Genomic DNA, 26,765 nt, shown 5'->3' on the forward strand with positions numbered 1-26,765 from the left:
CTCCTGGCCTGTATCTATAATTTCTAATGCCCACTACATTTATGTAAACTACCTACGCATTACCTACTACTTAACCTCGCCTCACCTGGCGCTACCTACTACTAGGTAGGCAATGCGGAACAACCTATGGGAACAACACTATTCTTTTAAACGTACATGGAGTAAGACCTGCCTATGACACTAGACCTGGCAAAAACGTACCCTATGCTAGCAACCAGGGCAAGGGGAGGAAGGCCATCAGACAGAGTTGGTACGAACATCATCGCACTTGAGAAACTACACCAAGGGGGGAAAAAACATCTCGGAAACTCATTTTTTCCTGCGCCTTTGCGCATAGATATGCCCCAGACTGGTCGAATCTGTGTGGATTTATGTCGGATTGCGCGATTGACCGCTGCCGGAAAAAGATGACTGCGTTTGAAGTAAACAGCAGGAGGAGAAAGTGTGCCTTGTTTGGAGTTGAATGGGTCGTGTGCCACAACAACATAACTCTGAGTGCATCGAGGCCGACGGCAGCCTGGAGCAGCAGTTAGCCAGCTAACGTTAGCCTGCTAACGTTACAGGTGCTAGCCAACACGTTAGCCGACGCTAACTCCATTAGATGCTTGTGTATAATCGGGGCACTGGTTAACTTACTGACGCCTGTTGCGGGGTCACTTTGCCGGGAACGTTTGTTGACATAACGCCAAGCACCCCCATCATAATCATCACCACCACACATAGCAGCGTTGTTGTTAGCTAGCCCCGTTTAGCTCGCTGCTGCTGGCGCTGTGTTTACAGCAGCAGGCTAGCCTTCACTAGCCGCCAATGCTAGCGAGTTAACTCAATAACATGTGCTTATTCTCATGGAGTGGTTAGCTTTCTAGTCAACCTTACTCGACCCCCGAGCTTGGCGTGTGCTGCAGTAACACTGTCCGTATTTGCGAAGCGAGCTGGTTGACTTTTTCACCGCACCAGGACCGACCCACCCACAGAGACTATCCGGGGCCGATGCTGACTGTTCAGCCCGGACCACGGCAACGTAAGGAGCCGCCACAGCCATGCAGCCGCAGCAGATCTATGACTTTTCAAGTGACGAGAACAGTCACAAATGGCGAGGCCTCTTCGTGCAAGCTTTACGAAAGGTAATGTATATGTTTTAAGTCATTATGCTATATGCTGTCACGCTAGCATTCGTCAAATCGTCGTCGAGCGCCGTGTCATCTTTTTTTTTTCTTGTTTTCTTCTAATGGTGAATGAATGGTTTCACCGGTGGTTCTCCTTGAACACTGTGCAGACATACATTATTACATAACACAAACGTCTATCACTGAGCATATGTTTCTAACAATCCAGTGCCATCAGATCATCTGACAAGACCCAAAGACACAAAGTCTGCCCAAGAAGTCCTTGACGACAGCGGGTCTTTGCCTGTCTTAATGTTGCTGTCCGTTTCTGCTCTGTGGCATTCTTTTTTTTGTCTGTTATTTGAATAGTGTCTCGCCCAGCTTCCCCTCTAATGGTTATTTTTTCCCATGTGTATTTGAGGAAGTAGGTTAGTTTTAACCAGTTTGTACAGCGCCTTGAACTACTGACTATGTTTCATAATTGCTCAGCAGACAGTTGGCTGCTGGTGTGACTCCTGTCTTTTTCACAAGTTACGGGACATCAAGATGACACCTCCCACTTTAAAGTACCAATGATAACCTAATGTAAACGTTTCTCCTTCCTTGTAAGAGCAGACGTGTGTGTGTGTGTGTGTGTGTGTGTGTGGTCTATGTGGTATATGACAGTATATGGCTGCTGTATTCCTTAGTTTGTAAATTGTAAGATCAGGCGTGTGTGTGTGTAGCCTATGCCCTATGCCTATGGTATATGTTAGCCCTCCAAGCAGAACCCAATGGTACTGAAGTTTCTGACTTTTTGACGACACAGACCATGGGGTCCTGTTCCAGCAGTACCATGCCACCTGGTACGCGGACATACATAAAACATAAACAACGTGTTTACGGCCTGTCTGCCCTCTTTGACGACTTTTTTCCTTTTGAGGGCTTCTGAATCTGTGAAGTATAAGTACCTATACATGCCGCTGCGAATATCTCCTTTGGCGAGGAAGCCGTTAAGTATTTTTAATCTTTGTTTGACCGATTTGGTCGCTTTGATTCTTCTCTTCCTTCCTTGTTTATTGACACCTCATTGTACCGCCTATCTGGCTAGCTAGTGGCGCTATAGCTATGACAGAGCAGATCAGAGGCAGGGACGTAGCCGCACAAGCCAACCGCACACCGGGAGGCGGTACAATAAACGGTAAACAAACAAGAAGAATCAAAGCGACCAAATCGGTCAAACATAGATAGATTAAAAATACTTAACGGCTTCCGCGCCACAGGAGATATTCGCAGCGGGATGTATAGGTACTTATAGTAAACGAATTCAGAATAACTCAAACAAAAAAAGGCCGTCAAACACCGCAGATACGATCTTAGCAAGCATATTTATGTCCACATTCCAAAATTCCCATACGAAAATATAGTTATGAACAGGGACCCTACATAAAAATTTCAGAAAAGCTTTATGGAGGGTTCCGAGAGGGGCTAGGTATATGTATGATAGTATATGGCTGCTGTATACGGAACCAGTGAATAGCTCACAGCCTTGCAGATCAGAATACTACTGCTGCTGTTTAATTTTGGAACCATTTTAGATTTCCTTATTTTAAGTTGTGGAAACTTGATTTCTCTAAAACCTAATCCAAGTTGGGAAAACATCATCAGTATCTACTGTTGGCCATGGATGGAGGCTATCCCATATCAATTCTGTTTTGACTCTCTCCTATTTCTCACATCACCTTGGTTTACCCCTGTCACCATCACCAGGTGACTTTTATTTTTCCTTCTGTCTCTCGTCTCCTGACCTGCTTGACTGCATGTCTCAGTCCTTTTCAAACTGGTCACCTACAGACTCCTAACCGAAGAGAGCCCTATTTGATATGTTTTTTTTTATCACATTTATTTGCCCCCTCTTAACAGACCCAAATCATGTTTGATCTTGGAGGATGCCTCAGACTGCTCATTGCCCTGCTAAAATGTCAGTGAATAAACAAATCCATACAATCCTGAGGAGACCCACACATTATTGCCATGTAAAGGAGACAGACAGGCAGACTTCAAAACCTTTTGGAAAGGTTTTATTGGTTTCTCTATTTGTGGAAGAATTGTATGCCTTGTCCTGCTGTAGCTGGGGCTTTTAAGAGGTACTCATGGTGGGTAAAGAGAGTGACATGGGTTTTAAGTGGCAGCGCTTTGTCGGCAGTGCACAGTGGAGATAGGACATTTTCAAGCTGGGATATGCATTGGCTGTGGTACGACTGGGCATATCTGAACCCTGGCAAAAAAAATTTTTTTTACATTGTTGAAATAATTGAAGCTACAGCAGTTTTTCAGACCATTAAAAAACATGTATATCGTCTATGAATTCAATAGTATAACAGTAACGGTGTAATCTTCTGCTTATTTTGTCCATAATGATATTTGCATAACTGTCCAATTTGTAGTACGGTTGTACCACAGGAAGCTGGTGTCTTATGTGTCAGTAATGGCACACAATGTAGAGTACCCTACAGTTAAATGATTCAATGCATGGTTATTGCAAGCTAACTTTGAAATAATGTTGTGAACATGTGATTGAGGAGGGTTAATCAAAAAGTGCATAGGGAGGGAAGCATACCACATGATAAGCTTTGTCGTGACCTAGCACTGCACAAGCAACAATAGTTTTTACTTTCATCCATAGCGCGGTAGAGATTGTGTGGTGATGAATCAGGTGAAACTGTGAGAGCAGGTGTTGGGCCTCGGTTTCATTGTCTCAACTTGTTACACAACCGCCTGAGGAGAAAGCCTGTCGAGAGATTGACGCAAGAGAGGTTTGTTATGGTTGTGACTGACTGTGACTCGCTGTTTTTCACAGCTGTCTACACAGGGGGGTTTCCTTGTCAGAGGCTGCCAATCTGCCATGTTGGATGATTTGACTCCACCCCTTGTCAAAGGTGACCATGTTGGATGACTTCACTCCACCCCCTGCGTATTTAAAATATTAAGTCTAGGCCGGGTGGCATGTTCCAAAGTTCACAAGACCCATTCCCTCCTTTTACCAGCTATCAAGATTTTTAGAACTAAATTGGACACCAGAAGGATGGTTATCTGATAGTGATAGAAAGAGTGAACAACCTTAATGAAATTCATTTGGTAATCACCCACACTTGCTTAGAATAGTTTGCACAAGTCTTGATTGTAATGAGCCCAACATTGTCACATTTTCTCTGAACTTGAAAATTCTACCTCCAGATGATAAATGGTTTAATCCATTGAAATAAGACTTGTGAATAGCCTCAAAAGGAAAGATTTGTGAACAATAATTATTCATGTGTTATGTGCACTACTAGCCACTTTGTCCTTTAATATACCACAGTTAAAGATCCTCTCTTAAAATACAAAACATATTTGAGCCATATTCTGAAAAATAAAGAGATTTCTAGAAACCACGTAGCCAGTAAACTTGACTTTCCTGGCCCCCTTTCTCTCTCGTTCATGTTCCCTGTAACATTTTGCCATGGAGGGTAGTGCACCCGTGTCTATCTCATGGCTATTCCTGATGGCCGCGGCTCGTGCCCAGTGCTATGCGAGAGCATTATTCAGCCGCTGACATTCTGCTGTTAATGATAACTGTGCATTCTCCGGGTCTGACGTTTCACTGGCACTGTGAGAGAAGCCAAGGGCATGCTGGGTAGGTACAGTTTCAGTCTGTTGCCAGACATGTCGAACTGGTGGAGGGTGATGCTGAGTTTGCAGTGCTCCACTGACCATTAAGTGTTGAGATTGGCCTCCGTCCTGTCCACATGGAGAAGTAGTAGTTAGGGAGTGATTTGGTTCAATTCATTGTTTGAAGCACAGTATGGATACTCTGCCGGTACAGATTAACAGTTATATAGCTCATTTATGACTGAGTGTGACATAGTGAAATATCCTGCTTAGTAGCATTCAATGGGATGTGGAGTAAAATTGAAGATGCAGCTGGTACATCTTTGGGCACCATGGCAGGACAACTTGGTGGCAAAGAGGAAGCTTGAGCAAAACATACAATAGATATTGTTATATAGTTTTATCCGTCTGGATCCAAAATGGGACAGTAAAGTTTGACATACTTCCACTTTAAGATACATGCCAACTGTTAAGAGCTGAGAGTACACTGTTGTGTACTGTAGATCACACCATTCCTTTAAAAGTGGAATTGGCTTTGTTGCCTCCACAACATGTGGCACAGTGTAGTAGTGGACCTCAACCCTGCTCACTTCTGTCCCACTTATCGGCCTAGAATTTAACCATGGCAGGCCCAGATCCCTCTTTTTCTGCTTTCCGTATTTCACCACTGCAGGTATATTATATATGTTTTCAAATGAGATGTAGGATTAGACGATACTGTCAGTCATGCAACTGCGCCACCTCACCCCTGCCCGATATATTATAACTCTTAGCTGGGAGGCCATACATGGCGTAGGTAGGGCCAGATTTTTCAATGACAAAATGAATAGATAATAAGTTTGTGACTCGCTCCGGTAAACATGAACAACTTGAATTCGTGAAAACTATGCACTGTGGACTAGTATCGATCTTTTGACCATTCGTTGCAGTGGTCAGTCTTTTTTCTTTTTTACACGGTGTATGTTTGTGCGGTCGGTGAACTTTTCTCTCCCTCCCTTTGTGCGGTATGTGTGCGTGTGTAGTGTACCGTCACTGTGTGGTACATGCACACACCTGTGCCAGTGATCGCCCTCCCCTGTGCCAATATTGGCACCCGTGATTAAGGATGCCTACCCCTGGCCTAAACTTTAATCTAATGCATTCTTGAATCTTAATTATTATAGTAGGGGTAACAGGGTAAGATAGAAAGACACTATAATAAAGTGTTAATTTATGATTATCTGGTCTATTATTTGCTATTGTGACTTGTCCTTGTAAAAATGCCAGCATGGCTGTTTGGCTTTATAGTGACTTTGATTAACATACGGTACACATATTATGCAGGGATTGACACTAACTGTTGCCTGACTGCCCGTGGCAAGTAAATATAACATTAGGGCAGTGGTTTTCTTCCAGGTTGCCTGACGGGCAAGTGCATTCCGTCTTCATTAAATATTATTGGCTATTCTTGAAGTACACTGTTCTTTTTTACAACTAGAAGTTTCATTCATTCTGTTTTTCAAAGTGACTGTTGCCACTCGCCAGTTACTGACATTCATTAGTGTGGTTGCCCAAAGGGCAACCAGACTCTAGTAACTGTAACACTTTACGTATTATTATTAGTGTGGTTGCCCTAAGGGCAACCATACTATTGCTTTTCTACCCTTTTATTTATTATTATTAGTGTGGTTGCCCTGAGGGCAACCATACTATTGCTTTTCTGCCCTTTTATTTATTTTCTTACTAGATAAACTTTATTTTGTCCTGCATCTCCTCCCACAGTTTTTTCTTTGTCGCACGCACTCGAGCCATATGTCAAAACGACGGGCTACATCGGGAATCGTGTGCGTGTATTTTGCTAAGACATTTGTTGGATAGTTGAATTGATATGAATGAATTAGTGCATTAAATTTCCCCATAGACATGAATGGGAAAATGCAAAAACTCACTTTCAAGTATTTTTTCCTCTGAGAACTATACATCCAAGACTTGGAGGAGAGATTCATAATAATTACTAAAATTAATTACCTTAGAACTATATCGTTCGGCCTCATGGTGGCGCTATAACAGCCAACTTTACCTTTTGGGGTATAACTCTTGAACCGTAGGTCGTAAAATCACAAATATTTTTTCCCTGGATTCCTTGGGTCATGACATCTCCCCATATACGCCACGCCCATTTGCGTCTAGATAGATTTCCCGCCATTTTGAATTTTGTTCAAAACACACTTTTTGATCCTCCTCCTACAGATTTTGTCCAAAATCGGTACACATGATCTCCGGACCTATCCGATTAAAACAGCACAGTCAGAATTTAGATCTTCTGTATCGTTCGGCCTAATCGACTTCCGAATTTAGTGGGAGGGGCCTATTTTACAAAAAACGCCACAATTCACGCACGGAATGTCCGATCCATCCCAAATCTGAATCACATGTCGAGGGTGGCTTAATCAACGCAGAGCCAAAAGCAATTCCATTTTCGACAGCTGCGATGTAGGCAACCACACTTTGCAATTTCCCAGAATTGCCTCTTTCTAGTTAGTGTGGTTGCCCGAAAGGGCAACCACACTAAGCACACAATAGTTATTGTGGGCTCGCCACAGCGAGCACACAATAGTTATTGTCAGTTTATATTTATTTATTTATTCCAATTTCCGCCACTTTTTTCGCCGTCTAACTACTTCCACATACTTTATGCTAGAAATTTAGTTAAAACTTCAAACTGTTCAGCTCTTTGCAGTGATGTGTGCTTTTTTTCAAAGTTTTTTTTTACAAAGTTTTATACTTTTTAACTTTTTTTTTACATCCTTTATAATGAGAGTCGATGGAAGAAAGGTCCCATTTTTCACAGTTAACTTTTTTGAGCTCTTATTACTCCGTCATACTTTCACTTTGAAACTTAATTTAAACTTTATAATCTTCATCTATCTTTGAACTTTCATTGGTGAAAAAGTTGTTTTGAAAAAGTTTATACTTTTTAAAATATTTAACTTTATTTATAGCTTTTTCCTCCCATAGACGATGTACACGTATGGGATTTTATCTCTAAATCAACCTCACTTTTGCAGCCTCATTACTCTGGCATACTTTGTCGTAGAAACGTGATTTAAACTTTAGAAAGCTCACACGACTCATTAAGACTCAATACATTAAACGGTTTTCCCGAAATCGCAGTTCAATCGCAGGCCGTTTCGCCTAATTAGTGACAACTTAGAGTGCGGGGCTTCTTTGACTAGAGTGTAGAAACAGAAAATCCTTCCTTGAAAATTTACCAAACAAATTGTCGTCCCGGCCAAAATATTCATTTTACACGCATGTTCTTTGGTCATTTTGTAGCCACACATGTCCTCTTTCACACAATGTGACCACCAATGCACAGAGACATACAGAATGTGAACTACAGCCTTTTAAGTGAAGCTGCAGTCAAGCTGCTCATTGACCTCCATTGTATAATTCTTACGAGGAAATTATCGCGATGACAATTCTTAACTCGCTCTTATAACCACATTTTCGATCGTACCAAAACCACAATCGCACATGGTGTACCTCAATATCTCAGGCCACTCACAGCGAAAAAAATATTTGCATTCGACTTTTACTTTTTGCGATAGAGCAATTTGTTCCGGCATAGTTTCCCCCCATTCAGGATCATTGAAATCTCCCAGTCATAGTGCTGGCAGTCTTTTACACTTCCACAGCTGAGACATATAAGGGCTTAATTACAGGGCTGAAATTAACGTTACAAGACCTCAATGAGTTGCTCTGCGATACCTTGTGAGCTTGTAGGTCTGCTATTTGTGCAATTGGCTGGCCTTTACACAGCTCTCGCAAGAGCACGCACGCACGCACGCACACACACACACACACACACACCCTGTCTTCCTATTGGCTGGCCTTTACACAGCTCTCGCAAGCGCACGCACATTATTTTATTCTTTATTTTTTTTTCCAAAAAAAAAAAAAAAAGATCTATATATATATATATAATCTATATTGGATAAATCTATATCTTTATCCAAGGGATGGCTTCTAATAGTTTAAAAAAAGAATCCCACGATTTTGCAACCCATGTAATCCTGGGCGCTACCCTCCCTCTGCCAACCTGGGGAGAGCAATGGACTGACCTCATGCGGCCTCCTTCTATGCATGAGGAGTCCAAGCCGCTTCTTTTCACCTGACGGGGGGGAAGTTTCCCATGTTGGACGTAGCGTGTGGAAGGTTATTCCATCCTGTTCCTTTCTCCTCCATTAGCCGCCCCGGCTGTCCAGGGGGAGGCAGTATAGAAGAGACAGGATGTTTTTTATGATGGTACCTACCTATGGGACATGGGGAGAACATGCCAACTCCACATAGAAAGACCCTTTTGCCAACCCTGCTTCTATTTTTGAGGGGCTATATACAGGTTTAAAGTTTGTTTTTCCTTAGAAACTGTAGTAGCCTATACAACTTTGTTTACGTTGCAATGCACTATAGGGTAATTTGGGTGTTTGTTTCTCTCACTCCAACAAATAGCATAGCGATAGCGTGTCTGTTCAGCCTTTTTAGATTAGAGTTTGAGTCGTTTGGACGAGCGCAGCGCAGACGGAGACATTGCTGCTACATGGTGGTGGACTAGGACGAGCCTAAAACGAGATGCCGTGGCTAATATCTTTCCTCTCAAGGACAGCGAGTGAGAACCGCAAGCACTGCAGACGAAAGATGCGCTCCTCAGACTCCTGGCTGGTAGCCTACTACTGGTCAACCCGCAGGCAGCCGGTGTCTTCCCGGTTCTCACACACCAGCAGCACCAAGCTCAGTCTTGTCCTAGTCCTCCACCATGCAGCAGCAATTAAACTCAACTCGACAAGTCAACGAGACGAGTGACGTCATACATGCACCAGACACTGTAGGATTAAAATATTACTACTTTTAAAGTGAAGAAGATGTTGCATGTGTTTTAAATTTTTTACAACCTCTATAATGTAGTTATAGAGGTTGACATCTTAGATCGACTTCGCCATAATAATCCATTCTATCCGTTTCTTTCAATCGCCTGTATCTCCTATTCCTTGTCCCAGATGGCATTTTTGGTCAAAACAACGTTTCTTTGATGACACAGAGCTGGCGATGTGGAGCTCTTCAGTGCCCCAGCATAGACCCATATTGTAAACAACAGTCGTCCAGGACCTGTTCAACTTATTAGGTTAAGCCCACTTCCGGAAGTCTGGAAATGTGGCTTTTAAAAATAAGAGCTCGAAAAAATGCTGCCATGATGTCTCACTGTTATCCAACATCGAGTATTGCACAACAGGCGCTCCTAGGCTGTGGAGCGATGCGATCGGTTTTACTAATAGAAAGGACGGTGAACTTCGTCCTGGGTGATTGGGGTGTTAACATGTAAAATAAAATAAAAGCTTTCTTTGATGTAGATCAATCGGTGGCCGATCGATCGTGGTCGATCACCGATCGGATCGGATCGGCCGTGCAAAATCCACCGATCCGCGAAACCGATCTCCAAAGCAAAAATCTGCGCCGTTTACATCCAAAAATAATGTGTCACTTTCTCGGTTCTGCACCGCTTAATGGAGAAGTGTAGCACTGGCAGCGCAACGAATCCCCCCCCCCCCCCCACACACACCCCAGGGAGGGAGGGGGGAGAGAGAGAGAAAAGAGAGAGAGAGAGCGAGAAAGAGCACGCACTTCTTCACCCCAGCGAGGGAGGGAGACGGAGAGAAAGGGAGAGAGCTCCTCAGGCTCAGCTCCAGTCCAGTCGTTACCTTTTTTCTCATTGACCAGCAGCAAAGGGAGCTAACTATAATCCAAATTGTTAGACAAGTAGTGTGCCCTGGCCCCTGATACAACTTTCTTAGAAATGTGCATGTTGCCTGCAGTGGCAGTGAGTTTCTGTAGCAGCGTTAGTTTTCGGGAGGGGGCAGTCGGTTTGGGGGGGTTCCCGACGGCTGCACGTCGCTTCCTCCTCTGACAGAGGGGAGGCGAGTAAGCGACGCCGTCAGAAGCCCCCTTGCTCAGGAAGGCCCCCTCACTCAAACACACAACGTGTGTTTTTACGACAACATACAGCCTATGTACCAGGAATATAAACACAGGACCGTGGCGCAAAACTTCATATTTACCCTGCTCTAATGCAACAAAAGTGTGTTCTTACATCCTCCATTTCACGATTTCAGCACTCGTGAGTAAATTAATTTAATTGCTATTATGAAAGTTTTCAGTGACGTTGCACCCACAGGATCTGAATAGCTTTTTTCAGGAAGTTATGATATGCGTGGTCCATCAATCAGCTGTTTGGCTGTTGAATACAGTAGGGCGTAGGCTATAAGAAAATGCATGAAACGGCATCGTTTCTTCCCCATCTCATCATTGCCATGCATGTTTCATACATTTTATTGTATACAATACATTTTTGTATATACATATAAAAATACATTAATTGGGGAAAGGAGGAGGAGGAGGTGATCAAGCTGCAGCTCCACAAGACCACAACATATTTGGTAGGCTCAAGGCTGCATTTTTTTTTCTCTCGAGGGTGCATGGGATGATGGGAGCCCCTCCAGCAGGCTAGGGAGCCCCGCTCAGGTTAGCGGAAAATGACCGCGGGGCACGGGTTGCCAGGTTTTTTTAGTAAGTAAAAAAAATAATATATATATATATATATATTAATAAAAATATGAATAAAAATATTTAAAAATCGGAATCGGAATCGGCCGTGATCGGGATCGGCCCCCAAAAACGTGATCGGAGCATCCCTACTTTGATGTCATATTGTCATCATAGGATAGATGTAGACCAATTTGACAGTGTAGAAACATAATTGCCTTCCTTGATGTATTAATGAGCATCAACGACCATCACCTGGGCACAGTCACAGTCTGCAGGCTTCTACTACTGAAAGTGACTGCATGGATTCTCATTTCTCTCCAAAATGATTAAAGCTCACATTTCATATCACACACACCATAATTCACTAGCCCCCCTTAAAAAAAGTTTTTTTCTTTTGAAAATCGATTTATTTTATTTTATTAAATCGATATGTATATCGTTGGGATTAATATTAATATGTACAATATATCGTTACATGCCTATGTATGGTACTTAAAGTGAATTGCAGCTTAGCAAATGTGAATTGATCCCAGTGTATCCATGATAAATTCAAATATCTACTATACGATTATTGTGAGTGGCTTGTTAATCTTTTTTATCCTGATAATAACAATTATTGTCCCATCCCTACTTCTGTGCCCCTGCCTCAGGAGAAGTACTATACTAAGTGTTCAGAGTCTGCAGACATGGCTGGGAAATCATTTAATAACCTGTTGAATGCTGACCAATTTGATGACCTGGTCTGTTCTAAATTGGTTGTACTGAACCAAACGCACTAATACGTAGGTGATTGACCCTATTTTGGTAGGTCCTAAACAATCTGTCCTAAATCTAGGTGCTTACTCTAGCCACACTGGCTGGTAACCAACCATAACATTTAGGTCCTGATGTATTCCAGTACAAACAAATGTCAACAAAAAATAGGAGACTGATGAACGTTTTTTCCAATGTATTCTTAAAAGCACAGGTTCAGTTTCCCATTATGAAAATCTTTTTCATTGGCATGAGCTTGTGCCTGGGCTAGAGTTCTCAAACTCTGCCCGAACCCGACCTGGCCCGATCGGTACTGACCCGACCTTTTCAGGCAGAACAGCTAATTTGTCGGGCCAAGCCTCGGGCTCGGTGATTTTCCGTGATTTAATTTTTGTTTTATTTTCTTTCTTTTTTTAAGAATGTTATTATAATAAAAATGGCAATTATGTTATTTGTGTAATGTGTATACATGTATGTATACATATTACATGGAGGCGGGGGGCGCAGCGCACTGGTAATGACATTTCAGCAGCACGCACAGCAGAGAGAAGTGAACGGTGGTTATTGAGACTTGCTACCGCTGGCTGGCCTCTGGTTTGCGCACCAAATGAGCTTCTAACCAGTTAACTTGCCATATGCTTAAATGTTTTATAAGATCAATCGGATTATCACACGATAGCTGAAGTGTCAGGTTTTCGTCATGTTGCACTGACTGAGCTATCTCGTTAAACCCAGCTGGCTGCGATGAATAATCTAATCATTAATCAACGTCACCATTCACCAAACGATCCTTATAAGTGATGTAACTCTGTAAACGCTAAACGTAAGCTACAAGCAAGTTTATGATGACCACGCAATGTTACAGTCCACTGCAGGCTACAGGTTATTTGATTTTCAAAATGCTTAGTATTATTACCACCGTCCGTCAAAATAACAGATCTGTAAGCTGTCGAGACACGCCATTATAGCCAAGTTGACAGTTGGTATAATAATATTGTCGCTCTGTTCGGGACTGTTGCACAACAGTGAATGATTGCACTTTGCGAACGGGGACAATACTTGGACATAACTGCGTCATTTCAGAGGAAACTAAAGTGATCAGCTCCTATTCATCTTTACTCACCAGTCACCACCACTGTCTGGAATCCATTAGAATGATGGAAATGGAACATTAACAGCCTAACGTGAGTTACATAAATCATTTATTTCGGCGATAAGTCCGTTGAACTGCGTCCTCACTCTCACACTGAACAATGGCGCCGCCATGTAGTGGCGCCCTTTTTTTAGTTTTAGGTTTTTTTAGTCGTGCTTTTTTGGGCTTCGGGCTTAACATTATGGTAATTTTTAGGGTCTGGCCGAGCCTCGGGCCGACCAGTTAGGGTAGGTAGGGCCAGGCCTTAACTTTTGGGCCCGTTGAGAACTCTAGCCTGGGCAATGTAGTTGCATGGTGTCTGCCTCTGTGACCGGTAGACAAACGGTTGACTTCCTGCTCTGGTGCAGATTAGGGATGCCAAACGACTCATATTTGGGCAATCGACGAATCGAGGCCGAAAATCGACGTGTCGAACGACTTTTTTCCTTTTTTTTTCATTATTTTTATATTTTTGTTGTTGCTGCGCAGCAGTTGAGGAGAACGCAACTATGCATTCCTTTAAGCAACACAACTTCTGCAGCTGCATCCATATGTTTAGAATTTGCATCAATGATCAAATCCCAATAATAAAAAATAAACTTTATTTTGTAAAGGAGCAGCGGTGCTATCTGCTAGTAGTCCCAACTCTCAAGTGTCTGCAGCCTGTCACGAGCCCCGTAATGAACGCACGTTGTTCCGTATTTTAATGTCGGGTCGGAGAATAAATACAGTATGAATGACGGCGGGATTTATTTGACAACTCTGTCCTGTTTTCTTCACGAGAGAAGAGCGCTCACCGCTGCTAATATGGTAGCAGACCTGTGGCTGTCAGTTCACTTTACGGCATGTGTAGACTGTATATGAGATGTGAACCTGGGTCTGGGTCTGGGAAGCAGAGCTGCAGCCATTGGCTCATGATACGAGCACACGACCAATGGGACAGATCATTCAGTGTTGCTAAGATACCACCCCCCACCAAACACACACACACACACCCTTGGACGATGGGGTCTATTCTCAAACTCAGAGCCACAGCGCTCTGCTCAAAGTCAATTTGCATGTGACGAGCCACTGACAGGCGCAGCACAGCAGTGTCACACAGAAAAACACGTACCTCTCCCATTTGGAAAACATTTGAAACGGCAACGTTTATAACATTTTACATTATTGAAAAAATATAATACAAATAAAAACGATTTTTCGACTCATACGTTTTGAGTCGCGGGAGGCATGAGTCGAAAATCGAGTCGATTTTCAACTTTTTTCAACATCCCTAGTGCAGATATTCGGTAAGAGTATGTCGGTAAGAGTATGTCTAATCGCCCTGCCTCTCCCATCACCTACTAACAGTCCTGTCAACACTAGCCGACTCACTAGCCGTAGATAGAAGACAAGGCTGGACACAGGCAGGAGGGCTTGTTGGGTCAGGTCAGATTAGGGTCATGCGCTATGGATTGTCTGCCTGCCTTCACTCTGTGAGTAAGTTAGTCACATGTCCATGGATGACTTTCTGTATGTGTCTTATGCATGTTTTGGTCTTTATGTGTGAGACAGTGTATGTTTCCTTTTTTGACTGTGTCTTTGTCTGTGTGGTGTCTGTAGGCGTGTGTGCACATTTATGCATCCTTGTTTCATCTGTCTTAATTGGATGTCTGTCTTCTGTGTTCATGTGGGTCTCTCTCTCTCTCTCTCTCTCTCTCTCTCTCTCTCTCTCTCGCGCTCTCGCTCGCTCTCTCTCTCTCTGTGTGTGTGTCAGTCAATGTTGCTCTCTGCTCCGTGGTTCCCCAGACAGTCTGGTTGTAATGGCAGATGATGTCATTCCATGAATCACAAACAAGTGACACATGCTTGGCTATAATAATAACCCCTCCCCCACCTTACATACACACGCATACACACACCCCTACATTACCTGCAACCTGAGCCCCATGTACACAGCCAGGAAAGTAATCAATTGAATTAGAAATGTTAACCCTGTCGTAACACTGTCACCCCTCTCTATCACTCTGCTAATCTCAATGTGCAGTTACCCACCAGCACACAAGAACAGCACCTCACTGCACTCTGTTATCTAGCTTTATGTTGTATCATCACTAGAAGCTCGACCTGCCTGTGGCGGGTCTACAACAGGAATCTGTGTCGCAGTGCAATCCGACTGAGAGACACACTATCTGTGCCCATTGACTGTGTGTTTTCCACGCTGGGCCGGTTGTGCTGTTGTTGTTCTGTGGTGGTGGTGGTGTTTCTCCGTGAATGTGGTGTGTCTGCTGTCCGTGTATATTCTCTGCCCATCGCATCACGGAAAGTGAAACCACAGAGCTGTGTTGAAAACGCACGGTTAAGGTCTGTGACGTATTTCGGCCACAGAGCACAGGCGGCGCTGCCGCATGCTCGGCATGCGTCACAGTCTATGACTTGCCATACTGAGCTGCGCATGAAATGTTCGCTCACAACTTGTTAGTTGTTACTAGCCTCGATACCCAGGCTTTCATTTCGTCTGTGCGAAAAATTAAAGCCTGGATTTACGCATGGGCTGCACTGGTCTAAAAGTGGGAGTCCACTCTTCCGCGTAGGCGTCGCTCCAAATTACGTGACGTCAGGGCTCTGAGCCTCAAAATAACACCGTGAAGAAATCATTACCAGTGGAACTTCAAACGAGGCTATTCGAGGAAAATGAGGAGAATGGCTGAATAACCCACCACACCGTCTAAGATAAAAACCAACGTGTGCCGACTCTGTGGAAATAACTTTGACAGTCCGTTAGAATGGTATACTCCAGCAACCAGTGGTTTCTGCTTCTGGTCGACACAATACCAGTGCTGCACTGGGGGGGGAGGAGAGACCGGGGCTGACGGACACATCGGTGAACCAATCAGAGTGCGCGTTTTTCTGAGCCAGAAATGTCTAGCGTTAGCTCAGGCTAGTTGTTACGGCCTCAAATGTTTATATGACATGGTCGCTGTCAGGTGAAAATGGCCAACTACAACGCATTGCATTTTAGATTTACTTTTGGTTTTGGGAGACCCTTGCATTGTTTCCATTGATTCTATAATTGATTCTGTAATATATTGATTACTTGATATATCGAATCATTGAGAAGCGTGTTTTCTTTTAAATATCAACAAATTGATTAACCACTGATTAAGTCCCTATTTCATACCATGTCAACCTAATGTTTATGGGAAGCCCAAAATAGGGATTGATTATTAACTCTTTCACTAGCTGTTAGCATAAACCCCAGTTCCCAGTGTCAGCATATGTGTTCACTTTAAAAGACAGTTTGCAATCCCATAGTTGGAACGGTGGGGCGTTGCTAAAGGAACCGGACCAATGTTAAAATCTTCCGTAGGCCTCAACCATTATATAGACTGAATATGCGTTGGGTTACGTATATACAGACCTGGGATATGACGCCACCTAGCGTAGACGTCCGTATATATTATTTGATCAAATTATTGATTTTCCGTTCCTTTTTTTATAATACATTATATTATTTGCATTAACTGTTGTACTGCACAGTGTAAACGTTTAATGTGTGTGTCGGGTAGGTTGTTTTTTCTGACCTTCACTGTTTTTCCAGCCAACTAGAGCTTTAGTTAGTATACAGGGGGACCAACAAATAACAGTTGGACACCTGCCAAAGTGGCTAGCAGACGAGGAAAAAAAAGGTAGCCACAAAAAAAGATGCCAGTCTGTAGGCTAGTATTATTTTCACAACCGTGTGTGTGTGTGTGCATAGTGCACTGCTCAGTGGTGGTTCGATACCCCAATTGGGGCCCCCCATTCTATACATTTATGCATGCATTCACTCATGCAACAGTATGGCACGTTGGATAAGCATCAACCAAATGACATATCTGTGTGCCTGTGTGGCCCAATTCTGCCGGTGTTTTTTCTCATGGCTCCGCTTTACTCTCACTGTACGGCTGGCTGGCCCTGCATGTGTAGTGTGAGGCTGCCTGCTCGCCCTACTGGTACACCCACACTTCAATACCACTCAGTCGGATGCTATGATCCTCAGTCCCACGGGCCTACCGCGTGTGGTGCAGAGAACATGGGGAACCGAGGGGATAGAGGCATGCAGGAAGGGGATTGGGGAACTGAGGGGATAGAGGCATGCAGGGAGAGGAAGACCAACAACTAGAAAAAGTGCCCCTCGGTCTTGTGTTGAACACAAGACTATAGAGATTCTGTATACCGATTTGCGTGATGTACGGATACAATCTGTACGAGTAATATAAATAGCAAAAATTGGCCTCATGACGGCGCTATAACAGGCAGATATGGAAAATGCAGAGCAAAGGTTTTTCCTTGGCCTCTAATGAGTGTGCATATGCATACAAAGATGTACACAGATCGGTGCAATTATAGGTGAAAACCTGAATTCGCCTGTTATAGTGCCACCATGAGGCTGTTTGGAATTTTTGTAAGTGGCATTTTTTCCTCTCCCTAGTGGGAATGTGTGTGCATAATTTCACGGAAATCGCACACAGTGTTCAAGATTTGAGGCATTTTGTTCAAAATGGACCAATCCTGCAAACTTTGGAAGGCAATCTTAGCCAATCGGGATGAAATATGGGAAGGTGGACAGGTCTGTGTTGATCACATGACTATAGAGATAGTGTATACTGATTTGCATGATATATGGCTAAAATGTGAGTAATGTAAAGAAATGTGTTTTGCAAAAATAGGCCTCATGGTGGCCTATAACAGGCCGTTGTGGAGAAATTGGGTTTGAGGTTTGTTGTTGGCATCCAGGGAGTGTGTGTGTGAGTGCATAGTTTGGCATCGGTCGGTGCCGGAGATTAGCTGTACACGGACGGAGTGCAAATATACTCTCTCCCCTTGCCTTCGGCCTGGTGGAGACATATAAAGGATGACGGTGGTGAGAGAAATAGAGTGAGTTTCAGAACAGAAGGAAAATTGACAGTGTCAGATGCAGATTGAGAGACAGATGGACAGAAAGAGCAGCAGAGGGAAAAGAGAGAGAACTGGGACTTCCTGTATGCCGGTCTTCCATCCTTAATGGAGCTGAAGCATGTAACTGAACACCTTCAGCATGGTTGTGCATGAAAGCCGTGGATCCATATACATTTCTACACTTTTCTAGTGATGATCTATGATTTGACCCAAAATAAATTGCAATCGTTCAAGGTATTTTATGATCCTTAGGGTCATCCAAATGAAATTGAAATTGAAATTTTGAATTGTGCTTTAGCTAGGGATGTCGGTAACGGTTAATTTTCCAGACGGGTAGCCGATGGCATTATCCGCTTAATTAACTGTTGTTGATTTTTTTTTTTTTTTAATAGGCTACCCCAAATGTAATATGCATGTATAGGCTACATAATTAAAGTTGGTAGACGAATGGTATACATTTATTTATGCTCCTTTTTAAAAGACAAACAAAAAAGCAACATTTAACAATATAAATAAATTGTTGTAGGCTTAATCATCAATGCAACAACGCATCGCATCTGCATGCATCTGCGCGTCTACAGTACAGAGGTCCGCCGGTTCTAGTCCAAAACATAAATAAGTCCAGTCCAGATCTGAGCAGCCTATACCTATAAAGCCACTGGACGCATGGGCTAAGCCTTTTTTATTATTAAGGAAGATCAGCATGCATGTCACTGTGTTCTGTTTGTTGACTTTTCAATGACGAGAAAACCCTCAAACATCGATAGCACATGGCTTACTTGATAGCCGTAAGCCGTGCCAGTGTGTGGAGATGGATTGAAAAGGGAGGAGGTGGCGGTGGCTGTAAACGTTCTCCCTCCAGGCCAAATGGCCAATTATGGATTTAATAATGCCAAATAGGTCTCTGCATTAATACGGTCGACATGTTGTGTTAATCTCGTCTCGCTGTCACTCGCTTAAATTTTGACTACCGCAAAGCTACCGTTGTAGCCAACTAGCCATTGAAGTACAACAGAGAACTTTGGGACATTGAGGGGGCAGAAAACAGCGCCCGAGCGCTGTTCATGCAGGCTGGAGTGTGACAAGCTGGGTGGCGCAAATAACAGCAATTTTAGGCATGTGTGCAACATGACAACTGTTTTAAACTATTGTACAGTGACAACTACCGTCTCTGTAATGTTTATGTTGTACTATTACTAAAAACTATCTAAAATAAAGGGATTTAAGATCAGAACACGCATTTATTATTATGCAAATTAACCGTAAAGCTGATAAGCATACTCTGCTATTTCTTAACGGTCGGCTAGCCGGTTACCCGTCGACATCCCTAGCTTGAACCCATTTAGGACTGAGGCCGATTAAAAGAAAATCTAAATCATAAACGTTTTTTGAAAAACCTGTGTTTCTATGTCCGTGGTGCTCAACCTTTTTCCTGTCAAGGACCCCCAGAATTATCTGTATTTGGCCGCCGACGTTCGCTCTGAAATCATCTTTATGCAAAGATTTGCGCCACATTTTCACGATTTCTCAAAAATAGCAGATCTACGGTGCCGCGCTACGAGCTTGTAGATCTGCTATTTTTCAATAGCTAAAGTACAACATAATGCTTAAAAACACCATAAGGGGTTCCCGTCCAGAAGGGGTTAAGTAGCATGTGAAATGTCAAACTAGGGTTTATTCATGATTCTGAATCAATTGCAAGCATTAGTTTTGCACGAAAAACACCGTAGCTGATGAAGTCATCACATTTGTGCAAGTGGCCTTATATAGGTTTTCAATGGTACCACAATGTTCAAAGCCTGAATTGACCATGATCCAAAATTTATATAATCAATATTTTATGTTATTTGGATGACCCCAAGGATCATAAAAACGATTACTATTGCAATTTATTTTGGGTCATGCCCCTTTTTAGCTTAGATTGACTGGCTTATAAATGCAGCAATACCACCCACTACTTGCTGAATGCTGAGTTCTGGCTGGGGGGCTGTTTGCTTTCAAATTCACCAGCCACTTGAGTGGGTGTTTTTAAGACTATTGAAGTTCTGCAGGTTCAGTTGACTCATTTTAGCTTTATAAAAAAATATTAACCATATGTGATTACTTTTCAAAATCAGGGCTTCTCCCTGCTATTCTCTATGTGCACAGACTGCACACTTTCTTTTTCTTTCTGTAGAATCACTGTGTGTGTGTGTGTGTGTGTCCATCAGTCCCTAGGCTGTGTGTGTGTGTGTCCATCAGTCCCTAGGCTCAGGTTTCACAAGTTACTGTAAATACACGGAGACAGTATCAACCACACATGTTCTCCTTCTATGTCCTCAGGTAGCCTTCCTGTTAGACATGTTAGCAGCTTCACATCACCACATCTTTTAGCATGGCATGAAAGACTTAATCAAACTTCCATAATTTATTAATTTATTTTGATCAACCAATCAAAATAACTTCAGACTAGTTTTAAGGAATGTTTAGCGTGTTTATACTGCAGGGGTTCTCAACGTTTTTGGCTGGGGACTCCCGGCAATGCTTTGACAATGTCTCGCGAAACCAACTTGGCGCTAGGGACATGTTGGCACCTGACAACTGGGTACTTGGACGAGACCAGTGGTCACCTGGACATGTAGGCACCTGGACGACTGGGCACTAGGGACATGTGGTCGCCTGAACGACTGGGCACCTGGACGAGACTAGCGGGCACCTGGACGAGTGGCCATAACTGGGCAGTAGGGACATGTGGGCAACTGGCCACGTCTACAGTTGGGCACCAAAACCCAGAGGCCACTAGGGACATGTGGCCACCTGGACAACTAGGCACCTGGGCGAGTGACCTTTTATCTTAACATATGCTTTCGTTCACATTTGGCCAATGCCATGTAGGTGTGTGGGCCAGCAGCCCGAATGCATACGGCGCATAGCGGCCATAACTTCCAGTTTATTTTACCATGAAGGAGGTTGTTTACGTTGACGTCAGTCAACACGTGGGTTTAGACCAGGGGGGCAGTCAGACAGATATTTTGTGAAGCCACTGAGGAAATCAGGATTTCCTGAAAGTTAATATAATGGCCTGTTGTGGCGCTGTCATTGGACCCAGAAAAACCCATAGCCCCATAGAAGTCCATGTATTTGGGCCCAACTTCACCTAGACTGTATTACCTTAATAAACATGGTCATGAATACTTTCTTCTTCCAGTCACTAGTTTAAAGTCTCATTTCTAATGTCATAATATTCTTCTTGGGAAATTATGGTCCCATTAATTAAAAAAATGACCATAAAGTTGCGTATGTTCTGAGGGGCGTGGCTACCGTTACAGTCTATGATCGGGATTCCCTTCCCACTCGAGTCAAAATAAAAACCAACGGAGAAGAAGGGGGGAAGTCCCGCCTCGTTGTCTGGGCCAGCCAATGGCCAGCTGGGCCCAAACGGATCTAGAAAGATGGCGACTTACAATACAAGGACAGACAGGCTTCATTTTACGTTCATGTTAGACCCGGAGAACGCTTTGTCCATATTTTTTACAGTCTATGGTTTAGACCCCTTTCAATTCAGAATTGTATTGTCAATGGCATTAGAATCCTTTACAGATGTATATGTACTTATGTAGTCATGTCATGTGAGCTGCATATTTTCTCCGATGTTTATGAGATGTTGTGACGCGTCGTAAATAATGCATTTGATTACATGTCCATATGGAAAAAATAAGTCACTCATTGTTGTAGTTGTCCTCTACATCATTGTGCTTATCTTAGATGTACATTTCTCAAGAGGATATTCAAAGCGATTGTTTAGACTGGTGTGGTTTTCTGTGGCGTCATCCAACTGAGGGGTTAGCGTTAGCAGCCTAAACCCCCTGTCTGTTGTTAGTGGCTCATTAAAAATCGTCGCTACCTCGCGGTTACAATATTAAAGCTTCTGATGATTTTAAAGTTACGACCACCACATTAGCTATAGGTGATTTTGCTTCTGATTCATTTGGGGTGAATTTTGTGGTATTCAAAATAAAAGACCCTGTGCATCCAGTCGACAGGGAAGTGACAGCACCAGAGTTCAATGGTAGCAGTCAATGGTGTTAATGAACTCATTTCTCAATCGGTTGTATGAGAAATGATGCTCAATATATTTAAAATCACATGAAGTATTAAATCGGGTTGTTCTTGTGGTCACTGATTAGGGATTAATTTATGTACTTTGATGCTTCTGCATTAGATTTGTTTGTATTGGCAAGTTGATTGCCATTGCATACCAGTTGTAGCATCCCATCATATATGGATTTAAAACATTAATCCAGGGGCGCCTGGCAGCGGGTCGCGTGTTCGAGTCCCGTTCATGTCTCTCTCCTCTCCCTCTTTCCTGTCAGTCTTCATTTGATACTATCAATAAAGGCAGAAACGCCTAAAATAAATCTAAAATAATAATAATTTTATATATATATATATATATTAGGGATGCACCGAAAGGGAAATTCTTGGCCGAATACCGAATATAGGAAACAGATGGCCGAAAACCGAATACCGAATAGCCGAATACATCTTGTGTGGAATGTGGAATTTCATGGAATTTGATGCGATGCGATACGATGTGATCCGACACATTTAACCTTTTTTAGATTTTTTATTTGAAGCTAGATCTATAAGGAATAGGGTTGGGACTTCATTAAAAAACATCTAATTAATTAGAGGCTTTGTGATTAATTCATCTCAATTAATCACATTTTAATCGTATATCAATAGGCCTATTTGACCTGAGCAGTGAGCAGTTTTTTCTACATAAGCATAGGCAATAAAACAAGTAGTAATAATAATAGTGATGATAATATTATTTATAGCTTCTCCTACTTAAAGACACTTTTCAAGGAGAACATGAGAAACCAAATAAAAACTACTTTATTTGAGAAAAACTAAGACTATGGAATAAAATAAATTAAAGTGGAATGAGATTCCAGAGGTGGGTTTGAATTTATAGGTGGTGGCTCTGAGTTTTGGGAAGTGCATTTTGTGGACAGTGAAACCCTGAGCATTAAACACAGGCAGACGCAACGATACAGTCTATCATTATTGTTAAAGCTACAAATGATATTCCCATTCGTCTGTGTGTCTGCCCGTGTAAACGCAGCAGCGAGTGTGATGGGGTTGGGGAACGGATGGAAAGTACATAGTGTTAAAACTAACGTTAGCTCCCATGCTAGCTACTAGCTAGTAGCTTCCCTCGTCAACAGAACACCACCACAGATCGGGTGGAAGCTGCTGGATATCACGTTGCTTGTGCCCGTGGATGGGAAATAAGATTTAAAAGGCTATGGAAGCGTGGATGTTGTGTCGGATCTGCCTTTGCATTCCGTCTGCTGCTCGCGTGTTGTGACTGTCGCAGCGTCGCTGGCTGCTGATGCATTGTTAAAGAGCGTCATAAGCATGCGCCCTTCCTGCGCTGGAAGTAGCAGATCTACAAGTTATCTACCCGTCGCAATGCACAGCTCGTTGGGCTTGTACATCTGTGTTTCTCCCGCAGTTTAGTTGAATTATATCTCACTACTATTCGGTGATATTTTTTCGGCCTATTTGAGACGAAACCGAATAGGCCGAAAATACATTTTTTGCCATTTTCGGCCGAATATTTTCGGTGGCCGAATTTTCGGTGCATCCCTAATATATATACATTAATCCACTGTATTCAGCAAGTTACAACACACCACAACACCCTAGAATAAAACCGCTTGTTTATCGGATAAATTATCTGTGGCTGTTGTGGATTCACACAGCCCCTGAGTCGTTCGGACTGGTTTTGCGGTGGATTCCATGTGCAGATCCGTGTGGTTCTGGCTTTGCTGGGTGGGGCTTCGGAACTGCTGGTCATGGAGTCAGAATCCAATCCGATCCAGTCTAAGTGATGTCCATGCCCAGAGCAGTGTGTTGGGACTCCAAACTGACTAGCCTAGCGAATGACAACCGCAGCAAACTAATTATGTAAATTAGTAATTACAGTTACGCCAAAACTTTGTCACTTTTGTTACAAATGGCTCAGTTTGTAACAAAAGAGGAAGCCCAGTAGCCCACACAAACATTTTTAATTATTTTATTAACTCTAGAAGTAACTGAAAATGAAAGCTGCTATAAGCAATAATATGTCAACATTTTAATGACCTTCTTTTGTTGTTTTTTTTGCCAGCCAGCAATGGGTAGAAGTAGAACGCTCCCAAAACAAATGTAGTCCCTGTGACACATCTAGGGGCCAATGCAAATTGCGGCCCTGCTAGATGTGTCACAGAGACTACATTTTTTGGCAGCGTTCTACCCATTGCTGGCTGTGAATACAAAAAAAAGGTCATTCAAACTTTGACATATTATTGCTTATAGCAGCTTCAAACCAACTCAAACATAAAAGGTTGGAGTGCCCCCAGGGAGCTGCATGGTGAGAGAGAGCTGGAGACTGGCCCTGTACCCTCTTATATAGAGGTAGCACCAGGTGGGCCAGAGCTCCACTGATGATGCTCCGCCCTCCAATCATTATCTGCAAAGACACACCATATTAGTAACCATGACAACCACCATCTAGCCTGACAACCTGAGGGTTGTCACACTTTACAAAATGATATTCCGATATTTGAGTCATAAACTTCAAATGTGCCTATGTCTGTTCATACTATTGTGGTCTATTCTGATTCCATATTCAGGCTGTTTGTTCATAAGCCGTATGCCGGTGTCTGTATTTTCATGTTTTGACTCTTTTCCTCTCCTAAGGAAGATAGAGAGTACTTGTTAGTCGCAGGCCACGCGATGAAACGGGCCAGCTACTCTGTGAATGGAATCAAACAAGGGGAAACCCCCAGAGTTTCTGCTTGTGGTGACTCATAGCTCCTGGTGTCATGTGGAATTTGCTCAAGTGCTTTTCGAGGTCGAGAGAATGCATCTTATAACTTCTGCTGTGACCCCGCCCCCTCTTTTTCCATTTACAGATTATTTATAACTTTGATTTGTTTAGGCCGACGTCAATATAGAAAATTCTAGATGGAACTGGAGCCAGGATTTACTCATCTTTGTCAGTTTTCTCCTGTTTTGAAAAGTATATTGAGTGCTTTGTGAATGTGATGGAATTGTAGGGAAGGTTTTGTCATCAGTTTGTATCAAATATTATTACATTTTCCTTGTATTTTCTATTTATTTCATGTATATATCATATATATCATACATACCTGTTATAGCTATGCTTATTCATGAGCAATTAAATAATTTGCCAAATGGAAAACTTACTTTATTTGTGAAAGAAAACTAAATCGATGAATTATCTCAAATACAAAGAAAAAAATATATCGGATCTTATTTTAATGATGTTTGGGATACAAGAAACATTAAAATAAGATCTTGTTGCAAAAGGGGTGAAGTGTCCCTTTAAGTATACCATTATGGTATATAACGTAGAACATAAAATACAGTATCTACTACTTTATTAGCCTCGGTACCAGGCTTTCATTTTTGTTGGTGCAAAAATTGAAAGCCTGGAGGAACGCATTGGCCGCTCTGGTCTAAAAGTGTGAGTCAACCCTTCCGGGTGGGCGTCGCTCCAAATGATGTGACGTAGCGCTGCACTAGGGGGAGAGGAGGGGCCGGGGGTGACAGACAGATCGATGAGATCCAATCAGGGCGTGCGCAAATCTGAGCCGCGACCCGCCCCTCTAGACCAGAAACCTAACACGTTAGCTCAGGCTACTACTTTATACTACTGTACTGTATACCACATGTATGTAGGTTGGGGCAGAATATATAACACTAAGTTGAAGCAGAGCTAAACACAGGCCATGTAGATGTACTCATATAGGCCTATAGAAGGAGAACTTACACCTGCAGTTGTTTGTTGGCCAGTAGTAGGCTTCAGCTTATAAACAGTAACTCTTATTATATCAATAATTATTATTTTAACATAATCACGATTATTGACTTGCTAAATGATGGCAAAGATGATCATGTTTCAATAAGTTGCTCTTATTGAAGTGCGTCCATCGAAAAGTGTTATCCTGCAAGTCTGCTCAACACAACAGTAATAAATGATTCAAACCTGTGTTATATTGACATTTGTTAAAATGTTGTAAAAATGCGCCTGAGCAAAATGGCAATGTCCACTGGAATGATTTCCCCACTAATGTTTTTATATAGTGTGCAACATCACTGCATACCTAAAACACTATAGATCCTCAGAGCCTCCTTTTGTTTATGCAATTGATTGCAGCCTCTGCGATTTGGAGTAGTTAACTTTGTGATTTTTGATATTTTGATATTAATTGTTCAGCCCTACCAGAGAAGCTGAGAATGTGTTACACTATTTCATCTAAGGAGCAGCATCATGTAGTAATGTAAAGTGTGAGTCAGTGTCTACAGTCATTGGCCTTGACATGCAGTACCACCGCATGATAACTACAGTAATAAATAACCACTGAAGTGCAGAGATGGGGACATCCTGCCCAGCGCTGCACCGCTGTTAAGTCACAGCATAAGAATGTTCGAAGCCCGGTCGGTGCTGACCTTTGACCTCCCGTCTCAGATTCCGCACGCCGCGGGCAGCATTGTGTCATAACGCCCCACTGTACTATAGCAGGGTAATTCCACCGCCAGCATGTGAACAGCCTGGCTTTTGTGTGTGTGTGTGTGTGTGTGTGTGTGTG

At 42.8% G+C, this 26,765-nt stretch overlaps 1 protein-coding gene across 1 annotated transcript in view; it reads left to right on the plus strand.

Annotated features, from left to right (window-relative positions):
- Positions 1-230: 230 nt before the first annotated feature.
- sos2 (son of sevenless homolog 2) overlaps positions 231-26,765 on the plus strand; it is a 62,629-nt gene continuing 36,094 nt past the window's right edge. Inside the window, exon 1 of the mRNA XM_083791151.1 lies at positions 231-1,124. Within this exon, the coding sequence (XP_083647277.1) occupies positions 1,041-1,124 (84 nt within the window). The 5' untranslated portion in view covers positions 231-1,040. The remainder of the gene's footprint in view (positions 1,125-26,765) is intronic.

The sequence above is a fragment of the Protomyctophum parallelum genome, assembly GCF_964188405.1.
Source record: "Protomyctophum parallelum genome assembly, chromosome: 20".
Taxonomy (NCBI): domain Eukaryota; kingdom Metazoa; phylum Chordata; class Actinopteri; order Myctophiformes; family Myctophidae; genus Protomyctophum; species Protomyctophum parallelum.